This window comes from Xenopus laevis, chromosome 4S (assembly GCF_017654675.1).
Source record: "Xenopus laevis strain J_2021 chromosome 4S, Xenopus_laevis_v10.1, whole genome shotgun sequence".
NCBI lineage: Eukaryota > Metazoa > Chordata > Amphibia > Anura > Pipidae > Xenopus > Xenopus laevis.
Window position 1 is genome coordinate 121,531,204 of NC_054378.1, and position 17,963 is coordinate 121,549,166.

The 17,963-nt window shown below is 42.8% G+C and overlaps 1 protein-coding gene across 1 annotated transcript; it reads left to right on the plus strand.

The window, feature by feature from the left end:
- Positions 1-231: 231 nt before the first annotated feature.
- On the plus strand, positions 232-12,896 carry LOC108715918 (leiomodin-3). The gene is made up of 3 exons (XM_018261479.2): positions 232-890; positions 7,101-8,735; positions 12,214-12,896. Exons 1-3 carry the CDS (start codon positions 609-611, stop codon positions 12,238-12,240), a joined length of 1,944 nt encoding a protein of 647 aa, XP_018116968.1. The 5' UTR covers positions 232-608; the 3' UTR covers positions 12,241-12,896.
- Positions 12,897-17,963: the final 5,067 nt, after the last annotated feature.

Sequence of the window (17,963 nt, forward strand, 5' to 3'; positions counted from 1 at the left end):
ACTTTTTATTTACACAGTTAGGGCCTGCCCCTTTTGTGACATCACAGCAGGGCGGGGCGAGCCAGGTATATAAAGAGGGGAAGCACGGCAGGTTTGGATCAGGAGTGAGCGGAGGACAAGAGGGTTAGGGTTATGGTCACATTTTTCTCAATCCGCGCATCACTAGTGCAAAGCTACTGGATGTGCAGCTCCATTGGTCCCATTGTTAAAGTGGATCTATTGTGCAACTGTATCGGGGGCAACTGGGAGGAACGGGAAAATGAGTGAGGAGAGATCTGAGAATAGGCCTTGATGTACAGGTGTCCATGGAAGGAATCTTCTAGAGAAAAGGCCGCCCAATACTTGACACAATGAGGAGGGGGAGGCAGCTGCACTGAAATGTCAGAGGCGTTTGCTCAGCTGACACCAGTTGCTGAAAACAGAAACACTACGGCCCCGTCATAAATCCCCCTCAGCCCCTCACAGGTCTTAATATAGACACGGCATCATCTGAAGTCCAGCTGAGTCCCAGCACCATCTCTCCTGGTTGGGAGTTCTACTGCCCATTGCCTGCCCATTGCCTACACTCTCACTCCTCGCTTGGTCCTTGTGCCAATACAAAGCCTATAATGTCCCAGGGTTCCGACCAAGAGGAGCAATTTGAGGACATCGATGAGGATGAAATCTTGGCCAATTTGTCCCCAGAGGAACTGCGGGAGCTGCAGAATGAGATTGAAGTGCTAGCTCCGGATCCAGAGGTGCCAGTGGGCATGATACAGAGAGACCAGACAGAGAAAGCTCCGACGGGTCAATTTGATCATAGATCCCTGATTGATTATCTGCACTGGGAGAAGGAATCCAAGCGAATGCTGGAAGAGGAGAGGGTTCCAGTGACTCTGCTGCCATCTGAGGTAAATGGATCTCTAAGCAGAACAGGTTCAAGGGTCTGGACCCACATCTGGACATAGTATAAGGTGGGATCTATCAATTACGCTTTACTAGAGTACAGATAATAGAGGTACAAGCCATTGAAGGAACAATGGAGCCTCAATTAGACAGGTAGAAATGAAACCGGCTGTGCTTGAACTACAACTCCCAGAATCCCCCATGAGACTTGCTTATTGGATACTGATTCAATAACCCTGAATTATTAAATAGTGTCAGCTAAATCAGGAAATCCATCAATGTTTATGTTTTTATAATACTATAACATATATAATTCAAGACTTTGCAAGGGCTGCACCCCTCCTCTGGAACTCTCTCCCGCGGTCTGTCCGACTTTCTCCCAACCTTTCTGCTTTCAAGAAATCTCTGAAAACGCACTTCTTTCGAGAAGCCTCCCCTCCCTCTGCTTAACTACCAAACGCAACACCACATACAGTACCACATTTCTCACCCACTTAAATTCAATCTTGCCCACTCCCACACCTTGTGTATTACTCCCTTCCCTTTAGAGTGTAAGCTCTTTCTGCATAGGGCCTTCCTCACCTTTTGTACCGGTATTGATTGTGATGTATGTAACTCCATATGTTCTATGTATATAATTCATGTGATTTAGTTGTATAATCACATTTACTTTACAGTGATACGTAACATGTTGGCGCTATATAAATACATGTTAATAATAATAATAATAAATAATATATTTAATATATATAAGTCCAGACCCCACTAAACATAATGTATAACAAGTGTTAGGGAATAGGGCTTTTGTGCACTTTCCATATTCAGCACCCTCGTGTCTAAAGCTGCACTACTACAGGTGACAAAGTTCCCTCAAGTAAAAAAGTAAGTCGACAGTGGGAAAACATACTAGCCGCTTCGGCTTTCTGCAAATTTTTCACCACTGGCAAATAGAATGTCAGTCTGAGGGAAGAAAATAAGGGACGTTTAGTTGCCTGCAGTGGTGAAGATTTATTGCGGGCACCAAAATCTCCAGTGTGCCATTACCCTATGTTCCTATTTTGTGTGGCTCTTCTCTAGTGCCAGGTGCATGTGACTAAGGGAGTGGGACTCATCAGGACCACCCTCAGAGGCCCCCTGCTCAAGCCTCAAAGCCCCCTCTGTCCGCTTACTCCCCCGCATACCTTTTTCCTGCACGTCTGCGTGATTCCTGCGCGGCAGGCCCGGATTTGTGGAAAGACCACAAAGGCCCAGGACTAGGGCAGCAGAATTTTAGGGGGGAGCATGCCACCCAACTACACCCGCATTGGTTCGGAAGCACTGGGGATTCACAGGAGAGAATAGTTTTTAAAATTTCCTGTGCACAAATCTCCGGTACTCCAGACCTGATGCTGAAAATTTGCGCATGTGCATATTGGCAGGGGATGGGGCGATGATTGGCAGCGGCAGGGCCTAGGGGCACCTGCTATGTAAATCCGACCCGGTCACAAAGGAGCGCTGGAGTGCAGGCTGGGGAGAGCGGGTCTGGGTTGGCGGGTAGCAGCAGCGTAACTAGAGGGGGGCGGGCCCTGGCGCTGGACGTGCAGCCGGGCCCCGCCCCCCTCTGTACACCCAGAAACGGCTGCATTTACAGCATTTAGGTAAAAACACAGTGGTGCGCAAGCTGCCGGGGGCCCTGGCCCAATCCCACCCCCTGCTCCCCCGGTAGTTACGCCACTGGCGGGTAGTGAAATAAGAGCTTTGGTACGGGGGATTTAAGGGCCCAAGCTAGGGGTAGTTGACAGAAGAGATACTGCACATGTCTGGCACCCCTCAACTTTTGCACCCTTGGCACATGTCCAGTGGCGTAACTAGATGTTTCTGGGCCCCACAGTAAATTAATTTTAGGGCCCCAACATAGGTTGTCCTGTTTTATCAATATATTAAAATTGCTCATTATTTATGGCCTAATGGGGCCCCCTATCCCTCCTGTAGTTACACCCTGCACATTCCTCTTCTGCTTTATTCCAGCCCTGATGTCCCCATAAAACAAATGGTATCAAGTACCTTGCACCTCACCATGCAAATTCTGTTCCCTGGGCATGTTACATCAACTGGAAACTGGGGGCATTAATCTAAGAGGCATCAAACAAGTTAATGTTAAGTAGAGCCCTATACAGCGTAAAACCTCTAGTAAAACGTGTTCCCTTGGCACTATCCAAGCCAGTTTATTCCAGGCTTTACCCACAGCTGGGTTTTTGCCATTTTTGTAAAAGAACAAACTTACACTCGCACACCCTGGCCGTCCAGAAACAAACGAATCCCAGGTGCTCGATGATAGAGGAATTGGGCAACCTCAAAAGCAGCGTAGACACAGAACACACCGGCACAGCATGGGTATTACTAGCAGGAATAACCTTGCTAGTTTATTGCGGATGCAACGTTTCGGGGCGTGACCCCTTTCTCAAGCATGCTTGAGAAAGGGGTCACGCCCCGAAACGTTGCATCCGCAATAAACGAGCAAGGTTATTTTTGCCATTTTTAACACAGGCAGTTGAAATGACCCATCTGCAAGGACCCTCAGGGTACAAACCAATGAGTGTTTTGTCTTGTGGTCACTGTGCGGTTGTGGATTTCATTGCGCAACATCACAAGTCTCAATTTGTTTTGCCCTGTGGGTCTGTACTGTACCATGAGGATCTCATATAAAAGTTATATTTAGGGCCTCCACAGTTGTGGGTGACCCACTGCACCCTCTGTGGAACACTGGAATAGATAAACACAGTGTCGGACTGGGGTGTCCAGGGTTCACCGGGGCTGCTGCCTGCTGACCCCCCACCCTAATTGCGAGTGTCACCAACAACCTCATAAATTGTGAATTAAAACAAACCCCTGGCCACTGCTGCACATACACATTCCTTTCTCTCAATATATGGAAACAAATAGGCGGCACTCTGGAGAAAAATGAATAAGGGGTATTTATTCCAACAAGGGATGGATCCACATTGCCTTACGCGTTTTGGGAAAAGATTCCCTTAATCATTTCTCTCAGTGCAATTGCACATGCTCGACCATTCGCACAAGGGGAGCTCTGGGATTGTACGCTCGAGGAGGGGGGGTCATTGGGGGGCCACAGTCATCGGCATCTGTAGGCTGAAGTTTCCAGGTGAAGAGGTGGACTTGGGTCTGTGGGGACCCACCAGGTTTTTTCCTGGTCTCCCACCAGCCCAGTCCGACCCTGGATTCATGTAACCCTACTTTAGCCCACACTGCAAAAGCATCGGTCACGTTGAACCTTAGTTTGGGGGTTAAGTTCTCCTTTAAGGCACAAAATGTCCTTAATATATTGATAATGGGTTGAGTTCAGAGGATCTTGTATTTGTCTATTTGAATTTGTGGTCACAACGTCATTGCACCCCCACTTAATGGTTTTCAAAATTAGTGGTGAGCACAACTTTCCCTTGTTTGTTTATATCTATCTCTATCTATCTATCTATCTATCTATCTATCTATCTATCTATATATATATATATAATACACTAGAGCCATGAATATCCTGTAAATTATATCCTTATAAACGGTGACTACTCATGTCATCAGTTATAAACGGTGAGTTCTGATGTCATTTCTGTCACATGACTCACTGAAATTTGTGTATTATAATAAATAAAGTACCCCCAGTTGCAAAATATGAGGATATTAGGAGTTACCTCGGAGTTCCATGACCTGTATAAAAACACTCGGCCTTCCGCCTCGTACTTTTATATGGTCATGAAACTCCTCTGTAAATTATAATATCCTTATAATACACAAAAGCCATGAATATCTTGTAAATTATATCCTTATAAACGGTGACTACTCATGTCATCAGTTATAAACGGTGAGTTCTGATGTCATTTCTGTCACATGACTCACTGAAATTTGTGTATTATAATAAATAAAGTACCCCCAGTTGCAAAATATGAGGATATTACGAGTTACCTCGGAGTTCCATGACCTGTATAAAAACACTCGGCCTTCCGCCTCGTACTTTTATATGGTCATGAAACTCCTCTGTAAATTATAATATCCTTATAATACACAAAAGCCATGAATATCTTGTAAATTATAGCCTTATAAACGGTGAGTAGTGATGTCATCAGTTATAAACGGTGAGTAGTGATGTAATTTCTGTCACATGACTCACTAAAATTTGTGTATTATAATAAATAAAGTACCCCCAGTTGTAAAATATGAGGATATTATAAATAACCTCGGAGTTCCATGACCTGTTTAAAAACACTCGGCCTTCGGCCTCGTGTTTTTATATGGTCATGAAACTCCTTGGTAACTTATAATATCCTTATATTTTACAAGAGGGGGTACTTTATCCACTATATATTTTACAAGAGGGGGTACTTTATTCACTATATATTTTTATATGGCCATGGAACTCCTCGGTGACTTATAATATCCTTATATTTTATGATAGGGGGTACTTTAATCACTATATATAGCTTTATACATCTGCTTTACTCTCCTGGACCAAAACCCATCCATTTCTGCTTTTGTGGATCCCAAGGACACATGGGGCCAGAAAATTCATGCAGTATTTTTCACCCCAAATCCACCCAGCGTGGGCAGTGACAGACAGATCCCATTTACTCCACACTCGCCTCTCATAACAACAGTGATACACACATTGTCCAATCCTACAATTATCAGACTGGCTCATGTACATCACTAACATTTTCTTCCACATCCATCCCCCATATACAGTATCACCATTCACTAAAGAGATATCTGGCAGTGGATTAAAATACGTCAGAATGACTGCTTACTCCCTTACACATGGGACTGAACCCCAATATTATGCAGTCTGCACAGTCCGACTATGGATTGGATTCTGGGAGTTGTAGTTTACAAAAGCTGGGTTTGAAATCTGCATGTCCGGCTGGTGGAATGACATCACCACTGAAGGGGTTAAATTCCCTTCTTAGAAGTGGGAGCACAAGAGTGGGTGCTGAAAGAGATCCATGGACAGATAATTCTGTCTGTCACGCTAGGGTACAGCAAAGCACCCAGTGGGTGTGAACGTTACATCAACATGCCAAATCTTATTGCTCAATAATAAGCACAGCACCCTGATGAACCAAGAGAACCGTATACAAAGAGGGTGCCAACGGATGGGCAAGGTGCTTATATCAGCTTTCCTACTGAATATGTGCAACAGCACCTGGATTACTGGGTGCCTCCTGAGCAGCATTTTGGAGATATGGGTTTGCATAAATCTGCTATACTCAGCGTCAGACATAAAGGAATGGTTCAACTTTAAGTTAAATTTAAGTATATTATAGAATGGCCAATTCTAAGCAACATTTCAGTTGGTCTTCATTATTTTTTATATAGTTTTTGAATTATTTGCCTTCTTCTTCTTCTTCTTCTGACTCTTTCCAGCTTTCAAATGGAGGTCGCTGACCCCATCTAACAAGCACATGCTCTGTAAGGCTACAAATGTATTGTTATTGCGACTTTTTATTACTCGTCTTTTTATTTAGGCCTCTCCTATTCATATTCCAGTCTCTCGTTTATATCAAAGCATGGTTGTTAGGGTAATTTGGACCCTAGCAACCAGATTGCTGAAATTACAAACTGGAGAGCTGCTGAATAAAAAGTTAAATGACTGATAAATCACAAATAATAAAAAATTTAAATCAATTGCAAATTGTCTCAGAATATCACTCTCTACATCAGGGATCCCCAACCTTTAGAACCTGTGAGCAGCATTGAGAAGTAAAAGGAGATGGGGAGCAACACAAGCATGAAAAATGTTCCTGGGGTCACAAAAAAGGGCTTTGATTGGCCATTTAGTAGTCCCTATGGGGATTGTCAACCTAAATTGAGGCTCTGTTTGGCAGTGCACCTGGTTTTTATGCAACTAAAACTTGCCTCCAAGCTTGAAATTCAAAAATAATCGCCTGCTTTGAGGTCACTGGGAGCAACATCCAAAGGGTTGGAGAGTAACATGTTGCTCACGAGCTACTGGTTGAGGATCACTGATCTACATCATACTCAAAGATTATCACTGCATGGTTTAGAGTTTAACCAGAACATGAACCAAAGTGACCTTTGATTGAGCACTAAGGAGCACACTTTTGCATTCAAGGTCTACGCATATGAACCCTACTAACTCTGCTCTGTCTAGATATTCCAAGATATATTTCTCCAAATAATATTTTTATATGCTTTCCTTCAATTAGAGAAACTTTCTGAGATCTGAGACGGAGGAAGCCTGCAACCAAAAAAAAGATGAAGAAGCAGCTGTGGATTTACCCAAAACCCTTCCAGATTATAAAGACAATGCAGTGGAAAATCACATCATTGACACAGAAGAGAAATGTATAGAAAATAATGATAAGCCAGAGACGCCATCACATGACAACTCTGATGCAGATTCAGAAAAAGCCACCGGAAATGAAGATATAAAAGCCATCAAGAATGAAGATATAAAAGCCACCGAGCATGAAGATATAAAAGCCATCAAGAACAAAGACATAAAAGCCACCGAGAATGAAGATATAAAAGCCACCGAAAATGAAGATATAAAAGCCATCGAGAATGAAAATATGGTGGAAAACTGCAGCAGCCAACCAGAATGTGACGCAAATAAACCAACTCCTGAAGTTGTGGAAAACGAGAAACCCAAAGAAGAAATTAGCAACAGCGTTCAGGCAACCAATGACATTTCTGATCCGGTTGAAAAATATCCAGAAAATAAGCCAAACGGAAAAGTGGGCAAATTAAACCTACCCAAGAAATTGACCCTTGACAGCAGCTTCATAAAGATGAGCGCAAGGCCTTCTGGGAACCAAACCAACCTGGACAGAACACTGCAGAGTATTCGAGAGAACAACGCAGATGTGAAAGAAGTAAACTTGAATAATATAGAGAATATTCCCAAAGAGATGCTGGCTGATTATGTAAATGCCATGAAGAAAAACAAATACGTGAAAGTATTCAGTATGGCCAACGTGGGCGTCGATGATAATGTGGCTTTTACCATCGCCAACATGTTACGTGAAAACAGAAGCATCGTCACCCTAAACATCGAATCCAACTTTATCTCTGGGAAAGGGATTGTAGCCATCATGAGATGTCTCCAGTTTAATGAGTACCTGACCGAGCTGAGGTTCCACAATCAGAGACACATGCTGGGTCATCATGCTGAGATGGAGATATCAAGGCTGCTCAAGGCCAACAACACCTTACTAAAAATCGGATACCACTTTGAGTTGCCTGGTCCAAGGATGGTTGTTACCAATTTGCTCAGCCGGAATTTAGATAAGCAAAGGCAGAAGAGGAAAGAAGAGCAGAAGCAGCAGCAGGTCAATGAGCAAGACGAGCTTATGGCCGCACTAGAGAATGCATTAGAACTGGGCATCCCTAGGGAACTTTTAGAGATGTTGGATAGATCTCTTCCAAACTCTAGACTGCAAGAGGTACCAGAGGAAACGCCACCACCTCCTTTGTCACAACAGAACCCAAACAGACAAATTAAAGACAAGCCTAAACAAGTCCCAGAGACCCAACATAACCCTGAGCCTCCTCCATTCCAAGAGGTAAAGCTCAAGAGGTTTCAACCCAAATCCATCGCCCAAAAGCTATTAGAAGAGGCAGATAAATCCTGTGTCATAAATAGGATCCAGCTGAAGAGAACAAGGCCAAAAGCAAGTACATTGGAAAATACTCAGCCATCCGAGAAAACCAATCTCAAGGATGTAATAAAGACTCTTAAGCCAGTCCCACGAAACCGACCACCTGCCCTTGTACAGCTGACACCCAGAGATGAGCTTTTAAGCGATATTCGCCAGAGTAACGTTGCCTACCTTAAATCGGTAAGGAAGAATAAATGGGACAAATGCTTGTACTTTTAGAGTTAGTATTTGGCTCTATCCCAAACAGTTAATTTTAGCAAGGTGCAAATTTTACTTCTCAGAGTGTGGATAAGTCATCAACTAATGTGGGTATGAGAAGAGCCAGTCAGATGCACTTGGCGAGGTCATTGGTCAGAACAAATAAAACAATGATATATAAAAATCCATGCCCAGTACCTTACCATTTTGCCCTAGGGCTAGGCCCTATCCATCACATCACTAGTAGTGTGGCCTCTGAAATGACCATCTCTATCAGGGGCAGGGTTAGAGATTTTTAGGTGTTTAAGGGTGTCCCAAAATACTAAAGCTCACAGTAAAATATGAGCTTTCTGCCTGTTGGCTGTGAATGAAATATACAAATAGTTGAATGATGACTTCCCTTTTTATGGACTAGGGGGGTCTTGTTTGGTCATCACGCAGGTTTGGCCTGGTAATGCTCCCACCCCTGGCCAACTACTGAGCTACCAGGGGAAAACTTTGACCTAGATAGGGAAACAAATCTTCACTGTAGCTGTAAAACAGGACCAACTCTCAGCTGTCCTAACTCTTAGGCTAGGGCTATACTTCACTACATTAGGCCGAGAATCAGCTGCCCCACTGTGCCCCTTCTGCTGTGCTGCCTGCCCCATCATTAGGTTGGCACATCTGCCTACACCTGAGTGGAGGTAATGATTCTGGTTATAGGCAGTGCAGCAAAAATGTAGCAGCAGAGATCCGTGTAGCGTGGCCCTAGCCTTATGGGGACTGCCTGACGTAAAGGGTGCAAAATCTTTACCCTCATACATATGCCTCTCCTAGAACCCAGTATGGCACAAGGTACCCGATACCTTTCACAACTCATAATTTAAAGTAGTGGTTCCCAAACTACCACCTTGGCCACAGCCCACAAGGTTGAATGTGTTTACCAGAATAACAGAGGTTCTCCCAGCAGACCCTAATGGGCCCCAGCTTAGGGTAATGAAATCTTGTATTACCGCACACCTCCTTCCACTATTCTGCGTGGTGGTGCTGGTTCTCCGTTGACCAAGCCCGGTCTCCTTACTGCTGTGCAATTTCAAAAAACGTGAAGAAGGGAGGCTGTGTTCCCCCCGAAACGTTGATTGTTGGTGGCATTAATAAAAGGGGCACAATCCCCGACTGCAACATTGGTGTGTGCGGACCGTTTTTTGAAATTGCACACCCCAGCTTAGGGTAACTCCTATCAGCCTTTACTTATTTCCCCCATTGGCCTATATAACATCTATAACATTTATAATGTACATCTACTTGTGGACATTAGATTTCATGTTCTCTGGTGGGCAGTAGGAGATCATTGTTCAGCTCTTCATAAGGTATCTCATAAGGTACAGCAGCCCTCAGTGAAGCTCAGCTGCCCATCTTTCTCTTATTTTTCCCATCTACACATGTGCTCAGTAGGGTTGCACCGAATCCAGGATTCGGTTCAGGATTCGGCCTTTTTCACCAGGATTCATATTCGGCCGAATCCTTCTGTCCGGCTGATCCAAATCTTAATTTGCATATGCAAATTAGGGGCAGAAGGGAAATTGAGTAACTTTTTGTCACAGAACAAGGAAGAAAAAGATGTTTTCCCCTTCCCTCCCATAATTTGCATATGCAAATTAGTATTCGGATTCGGTTCGGTATTCGGCTGAATCTTTCACGAAGGATTCACGGGTTCGGCTGAATACAAAATAGTGGATTCAGTGCATCCCTAGTGCTCAGTGGCTGCTACATGACTTCTAATTTAGGGACCAAGGACAAATACTGGACTGAGCATAAAAAAATTAGGTTAATTGTGTCATATACATATACAAGTCAATAGTAAAGCAATTTGGTTCAGTTTGGTTTGACAAAACTGGTTTCTTCTGCATGCATAGAAGCCAGCACCCATCATTTTCTAGTATGCTACCCACATCAACCCATTAGCTGGCAAAACCATATTCTGAGAATAAAATAAATCTTAATGACCTTAACTGGGGACTTTATAAAACTTTACAGGGTCCTTAAGGAATATTGGGTTTTACAAGGGAAGTTTCGTAGCTGGATAATATTTTTACAGTTGCCAAACATTTGTATTTCTTACACAAGATAATAAAAAGCATCTTGGCATTAACTATAGAACAGGTATGGAACCTGTTTTCCAGAATGCTCAGGACCTGGGGTTTTCCGGATAACAGATCTTTCTGTAATGTGGATCTTCATACCTTAAGTCTACTAGAAAATCATGAAAACATTAAATAAACCCAATAGGCTGGTTTTGCTTCCAATAAGGATTAATTATATCTTAGTTGGGATCAAGTACAAGCTACTGTTTTATTATTACAGAGAAAAAGGAAATTATTTTTAAAAAATGTTGATTATTTGGGTAAAATGGAGTCTATAGGAGAGAGCCGTTCTGTAATTCGGAGCTTTCTGGATAATGGGTTTCTGGATAACGGATCCCATACCTGTATCTTTAATACCCTCTGTGGCAAGGACAATCGTCCAGCCTTTGCTCTCTCATCCTCACTGGATAATCTGGGAAGAGTTTACAGGTCTGCAAATGCCCTCTTTAGATTCCCCGTAATGGAAAAGGTGATTCATGGAAATTTGGATCACCATTGGAATTCAAGGGTTGCACTTAAAGGGATACTGTCATGGGAAAAAAATTTTTTTTCAAAATGAATCAGTTAATAGTGCTGCTCCAGCAGAATTCTGCACTGAAATCCATTTCTCAAAAGAGCAAACAGATTTTTTTATATTCAAATTTGAAATCTGACATGGGGCTAGACATATTGTCAATTTCACAGCTGCCCCAAGTCATGTGACTTGTGCTTTGATAAACTTCAATCACTCTTTACTGCTGTACTGCAAGTTGGAGTGATATCACCCCCTCCCTTTTCCCCCCCCCAGCAGCCAAACAAAAAAACAATGGGAAGGTAACCAGATAACAGCTCCCTAACACAAGATAACAGCTGCCTGGTAGATCTAAGAACAACACTCAATAGTAAAAACCCATGTCCCACTGAGACACATTCAGTTACATTGAGAAGGAAAAACAGCAGCCTGCCAGAAAGCATTTCTCTCCTAAAGTGCAGGCACAAGTCACATGACTGGGGCAGCTGGGAAATTGACAAAATGTCTAGCCCAATGTCAGATTTTAAAATTGAATATAAAGAAATCTGTTTGCTCTTTTGAGAAATGGATATCAGCGCAGAATTCTGCTGGAGCAGCACTATTAACTGTTGTGTTTTGAAATTTTTTTTTTACCCATGACAGTATCCCTTTAATAGGCTTTTGTTTTGTTTTTTTAACCATTACTCCTATATAGGTCAATGACCGTCTATGAAGTTCCTTAGGGGTTCCCATAAAGGCAGATACTGTATATAATGTATATGTCATTCTGTGTACTCCTCTATTGCTGCATCAACCATTAATGCTCCTTTTTGAACATTCACAGGTACCTTTACCCAAGGAGCTGGAGTAAGATGCGGAGAGAATGAACTACAAGGTGGATTTTGAATATTAGACTGTACAAAGTTTATTTTTGAAAATAAGTTCTAAGGAGAATGGAGAAACTGAAGAGCAGTTGGGCCAGATCAACACAGCACACTGGGGATGGATGGGATGGAAAGGTTCTGCACTGGAGACAGATGATGTAGTATTTTGTAGTGCAAATGGAAAATGCATCCTGCTGGGTTACATGATTAAAGTTCATAAATGATAGAAGAAAGTCGGCCTACATACATAAGGAACATACCTCGAGCTATTTGACTATTATCAGCTCGATCTGTAATTGTGTATTTACTAGAATAAGGCTTCCATCCGTCCCCATTTCCCAGGGACGGGCCCTGTTTAAGGACCTCGGTCCCCGGGAAAAATGTCCCCGTTCTCTTGAAGTCTGTCTAAAGAGCACTATTTTGGTGTGCAGAAAGTTGGCAGCGCATTTATAATTCTGCCATTTCCGTGAACATTAAACATGACATGGAACCCGACCCGTTTGTTGCAGTATACAGTAGGTCTATACATCAACCAATACAGATATCCTATTTATCCAACTGCGAAAGTCTTACGTGAAAGAGATTGTTTTTATATTAGTGAGAATTAATGAAGCGCAATAAAAATATATATATATATTTCTCATTCAATGGCTTGGCTTACTGACGTTTGGGATTGATAGTCATATATTAATATACAAGGGGGATTACAGTGGAGACTATATCCAGTTAGGTTTCCTTAGAAAGCAAAGCAAGAAAATATTCCTATGTTACCTTAGGTTGCTGGATGCAGGGCCGCCATTAGAAATCACGGGCCCCGTATAAAAAAATCTTCAGGGCGCCCTGGGCCCCGCCCACCCGAAACCCCCACCCCAGACCCCGCCCACTCCACACCACAGTTAAAAGATCACACAGACATCAGCGCTAAAAAAGGTAAACCCCTCACACACACACACACAAGTTATCGATGGTCAGGGCCCACTTATAAGTTAAAAAAAACTGTGGCACCTGGGCCCAACATAAAAGTTTTTTTTTAAAAAAAAAAAATTGGTGGTCAGGGGCCCCCTAAAAGTTAAAAAAATAATTGGTGACCAGGGCCCCCTAGAAGTTAAAAAAAAAAAACATTGGGGCCCCAGAGAATATTTTTTTAAAAAAACATTGGCGCCAGGGCCCCCCTCACAACTGCAGGGTTGCCATCAAGCCAGTTTTTTACCGGCCTTGCCGGTAAAACACCTGCCAAGGCCGGGGCCAGTATTACAAACTTACCGGCAATGTAGCTGCCAGTAAATTAGTAATACACCTAACAAAAGCCGGTGGCCTTCCCCCAGCCTGGTCAAAACTCACCTTTTTGCTGCCGCTTCTGGCAAATCGCACGCCGTGGCTCCGCCACCTTTGACGCCATGACCCGCCCAGCCAATCGCGTGCCATGGCTCTGCTCCCTTTATCTTCAAGACCCGCCCCCCTTTGACATCACTGCCCATCTTTTGTTCCCGCCCCCTCCACTGGCCAGTGGAAATTCTATTAAAAGGTGGCAACGCTACTTACAAATTCGAAAAAAAATTGGGGCCCAAGAGAATATTTTAAAAAAAACATTGGTGGAAGGGGTTTATAGAAAAAAAAAACACACATTGGTGATCAGTAGAATTGAACTCGTGGCTTCAGGACTTCAACATCGCCTCCTTTCATGACGTTGGGTCTTTTTGTCGCTTCAGGATTGTGGCATTTCGGGACTACGGAAGGTTGGCATGGCTTCAGCGCTGTCAAGAGGGGCCTGGCTCTTTCAAAAAGTGCAGCACAGCCCTTCAGGCACGGTACAGTTGTACCCCACTCGGCAGGTTTTAGGTAGTGAATATTCAAATTATTCAAATGTTTTCATGGTCGAGCTGTGATAAATCTCACATTCGAATAGGGGGATTCGAATGTGTGAATTATGACACTAGAAAATTACTATTTCGACCCTGGATAAATCTGCCCCTTAGTGTGATGCAGACAGAGAGAGATATTCTGAGACTGTTTGCAATTCCTTTTTTTTTTACTGGTGGTTTTTGAGTTATTTAGCTTTTTATTCATCAGCTCTCCAGTTTACATTTTGAGCAATATGGTTGCTAGGGTACAAATAACCCTAACAACCAGGCATTGATTTGAATAAGAGACTGGATTATGAATTGCAGAGGGTTTGAATATAAAGATGAGTTATAAAAACGTAGCAATAACAATATATTTGTAGCCTTACAGAGCCTGTGTTATTTAGATGGTGTCCCCATTTGTAAGCTGGAAAGAGGCAGAAGACGGCAAATAATTCAAACACTATAACAAATAAATAATAAAGACCAAATGAAAAGTTGCTTGTAGTTGTCCACTTTACAACATATTAAAAGTTAATTTAAAGGGGAACCACCCATTTAACCGATAGCTCTGTTACCTGAATCGGAACTACAGCTGGGGGATGAATTTTAGGGCAGGGACACACGGGCAGATTCGGGGAGATTAGTTGCCCCGGCGACAAATCTCCTCTTTCGGGCGACTAATCTCCCCGAACTGCCTGCCCCTCGGCTAGAATGGAAATCGGCAGCGAGATAGCACTCAGAGCGCTTCATTTACAAAATACCCTCAGTCTCCTCATGAGGCAACTTCAGAAAAGGAAGAGCTCCGAGTGCCATCCCGCTGTCGATTTTAATTCTAGCCATCGGGAGGCAGGGGAAGGCAGTTCGGGAAAATTGGTCGCCCCCAAGAAGAGGACATTTGTTGCAGGCGACTAATCTCCCCGAATCTGCCGTGTTTCTGTTTTTAAAGTTGAGCATTAGCTATGGAGCTCCAATCAGCTCCTAGCAATAAAGAATGTGCAAAAAGCAGGTTCACCATTCAGAATGTCAGTTTATTAATACTGAATGCTGGTTTTCCTTGGATACAAAGCTCCCATATACAACTGGGAAATACTGAACGATTACTGAACATGCATTACTATTGGAAACAGGAATGTCAGCCATTCTCTTGTCCCAACGAGCTTTGCAAAAAAACACGGAATATTCAAAGAGAATACGGACGTACCTTTAAAGTTACAAAATGTCAGATATTGTGGCAGTTATTTTACAATTTTCTTATTCTCCCTTTAAAAAAAATGTATTCTGTTTTTTTTGAATGTAGAATGCACATTCACTTGTCTCTGTCTCAGAAGTCAAACTCGCATAGTTTTGAACCGCACTGTCCAAGGGAAAAAAAATCCGACAGGTTAAAAACAAGACCGGTATCAACACTAGAGGGCGCTCTCTTATTCATCATTCTTTGCGTCATTCAATTCACTGCCTGTTGCTAAGGTCATTGAGAACCTAGTAACCACAGAACAGTGCAAACACCAAACTGAGGAATGAATAAAAAAAAGCCAATGTAACAGAGACAGTTTTGGTGCCCGCAGTTTTTAGCAGTTTGTGAACGTGTTTCAGGCAATTGCCAAAGCAGGAAAAGGGGCTATTTGGTGCCACCTCTTAGCACCCCTAATAGTACAGAGGGAGTTTTTAAACATAACCACGTGATGAAAGATATTTTACAGCTTTGGAATTAATATTTAGCTTCTGGTCTGACAGGTTTCAAGAAATGGACCATGCACTTTAATTTCATTAGGAGAACAAGAAACATTGGGGCAGATTTACTTACTAATGGGTGAAGTGGCCGTCGCCAGAAATCCCATCCGCAGGGACATCGCCAATTTCCTAACAGGCATAAAGGACAATTCGCTAGTGAACGAGAACGTCAATGACACAGTTTTGCGCTCTATCAGCAGGCGAATTTTCGCTCAGGGGAACGATCGTTACTCCGCAAATTCACTGAAGTGCAAATTTTACAGAACGTTACCGCTTTCGCCAGAGTTTCCTTCACCACCTTAGACCTAGCGAACTGATAAGATGAAGCTTCATCCTCCTCAATCTTATGTCAGTGACATCATATCCTGTACGGCGGAAAGTCATAAAAGTTCTAAAGAACGCTGGCGTTTTTTCATATTTTAAAGCGGGATTGTCTTCCAAAGTTCTAACTATTATAAATGTGTGTGTTCATTTTTTTTTTTACCATTTGAGGGACATGCCACATTTGTTTTAGGGTGGGCTCATGTCTAGGGCATTAGAGGATCTTTTGTCTTTATTTTGCTTCCTTGGACATGTGTAATAATAAGTGGCCACTTCCAGCATTTGCACCAACATCTCTAATAAAGACCTATATATATGATCTATATGTACCTGCCCTATTCAAATTGACCTAAGCGTATGAGTACTAATGACGTTTCCCTAGGCAGAAATGAACACTAGTGAGTTCGTTATGAAATGCTCTAACAGTGCTACAGAGACGCAACTGCGCATTTTAGTGAATTTCCAAAGTGGTAACGAATAGGGATGGGTGAATTTTTTTGCCGCGGAATTGACGCCCATAGACTTGTATTGTGCGACAAAAAAAACAAAAGACGCCCGGCAAATTATTTTTTTTGACGCGCGTCTTTTTTTTTTGTCACACAATGCCATACAAATCTATGGACGTCAATTCTGCGGCAAAACAAGGCGAAAAAATTCGGCCATCCCTATTCGTTGACAAAATGTTTTTTGACGCCCGTAGACATTCAAAATGTTGTCCTAGTGAATGGCATTATGAGCAGCAATCAGCATGGCTTTATGAAGGATCGGTCATGTCAGACGAATTTGATTGCATTTTATGATGAGGTAAGTAAGATTCTGGACAGTGGGGGGGCAGTAGATGTGATCTATTTGGATTTTGCCAAAGCGTTTGATACTGTGCCCCACAAACGACTGCTTTCTGAACTAAGGTCTGTTGGGCTTAATGAAGTCGTTTGCACATGGATAGGAAACTGGCTACAGGATCGGGTACAGAGGGTGGTTGTTAATGGGACATTCTCTACTTGGAGTAAGGTTCTTAGTGGGGTCCCTCAGGGCTCAGTATTGGGTCCACTTTTATTTAACTTGTTCATTAATGACTTAGGGGAGGGTATTGTAAGTAATGTATCAGTGTTTGCAGATGACACAAAACTATCAGCCCAATTAATTCCATCCAGGATGTGACACTTGCAACAGGATCTTGACAAACTGGCAATCTGGGCAGCTAAGTGGCAAATGAGATTCAATGTTGATAAATGTAAAGTCATACACCTGGGATGTAAAAATATCCACTTATACCCTTAATGGGACTGCACTAGACAAATCCATTATGGAAAAGGAGCTTGGAGTCCTTGTAGATGATAAACTTGTCTGTAGCAAGCAATGCCAGTCAGCAGCATCAAGGGCAAATAAGGTCTTGAGCTGTATTAAAAGGGGCATAGAGTCACGGGAGGAGGGGGTCATTCTTCCACTGATTAGAGCAATGGTAAGGCCCCATCTAGAATATGCCGTACAGTTTTGGTCTCCATCACTCAAACAGGACATTATTGTATTAGAGAGGGTACAGAGAAGGGCAACTAAGCTGGTAAAGGGAAAGTCTTAGCTATGAGGAAAGACTGGCCAAATTGGGGATGTTCACACTGGAGAAGAGGCGCTTAAGGGGTGATATGATGACTATGTATAAATATATAAGGGGATCATATAATAATCTCTCTAATGCTTTATTTACCAGTAGGTCTTTCCAGCTGACACAAGGACACCCATTCCCATTAGAAGAAAAGAGGTTCTGCCTAAATATTGGGAAGGGGTTTTTTACAGTGAGAGCTGTGAAGATGTGG

Excerpts from the sequence above, each read along its gene's own strand:
- LOC108715918 (XM_018261479.2), top strand. The coding sequence starts at position 609 with ATGTCCCAGGGTTCCGACCAAGAGGAGCAATTTGAGGACATCGATGAG. Across the intron at positions 891-7,100 it reads TGACTCTGCTGCCATCTGAG|AGAAACTTTCTGAGATCTGA; the intron begins GTAAATGGATCT and ends TCCTTCAATTAG. Across the intron at positions 8,736-12,213 it reads ACGTTGCCTACCTTAAATCG|GTACCTTTACCCAAGGAGCT; the intron begins GTAAGGAAGAAT and ends GAACATTCACAG.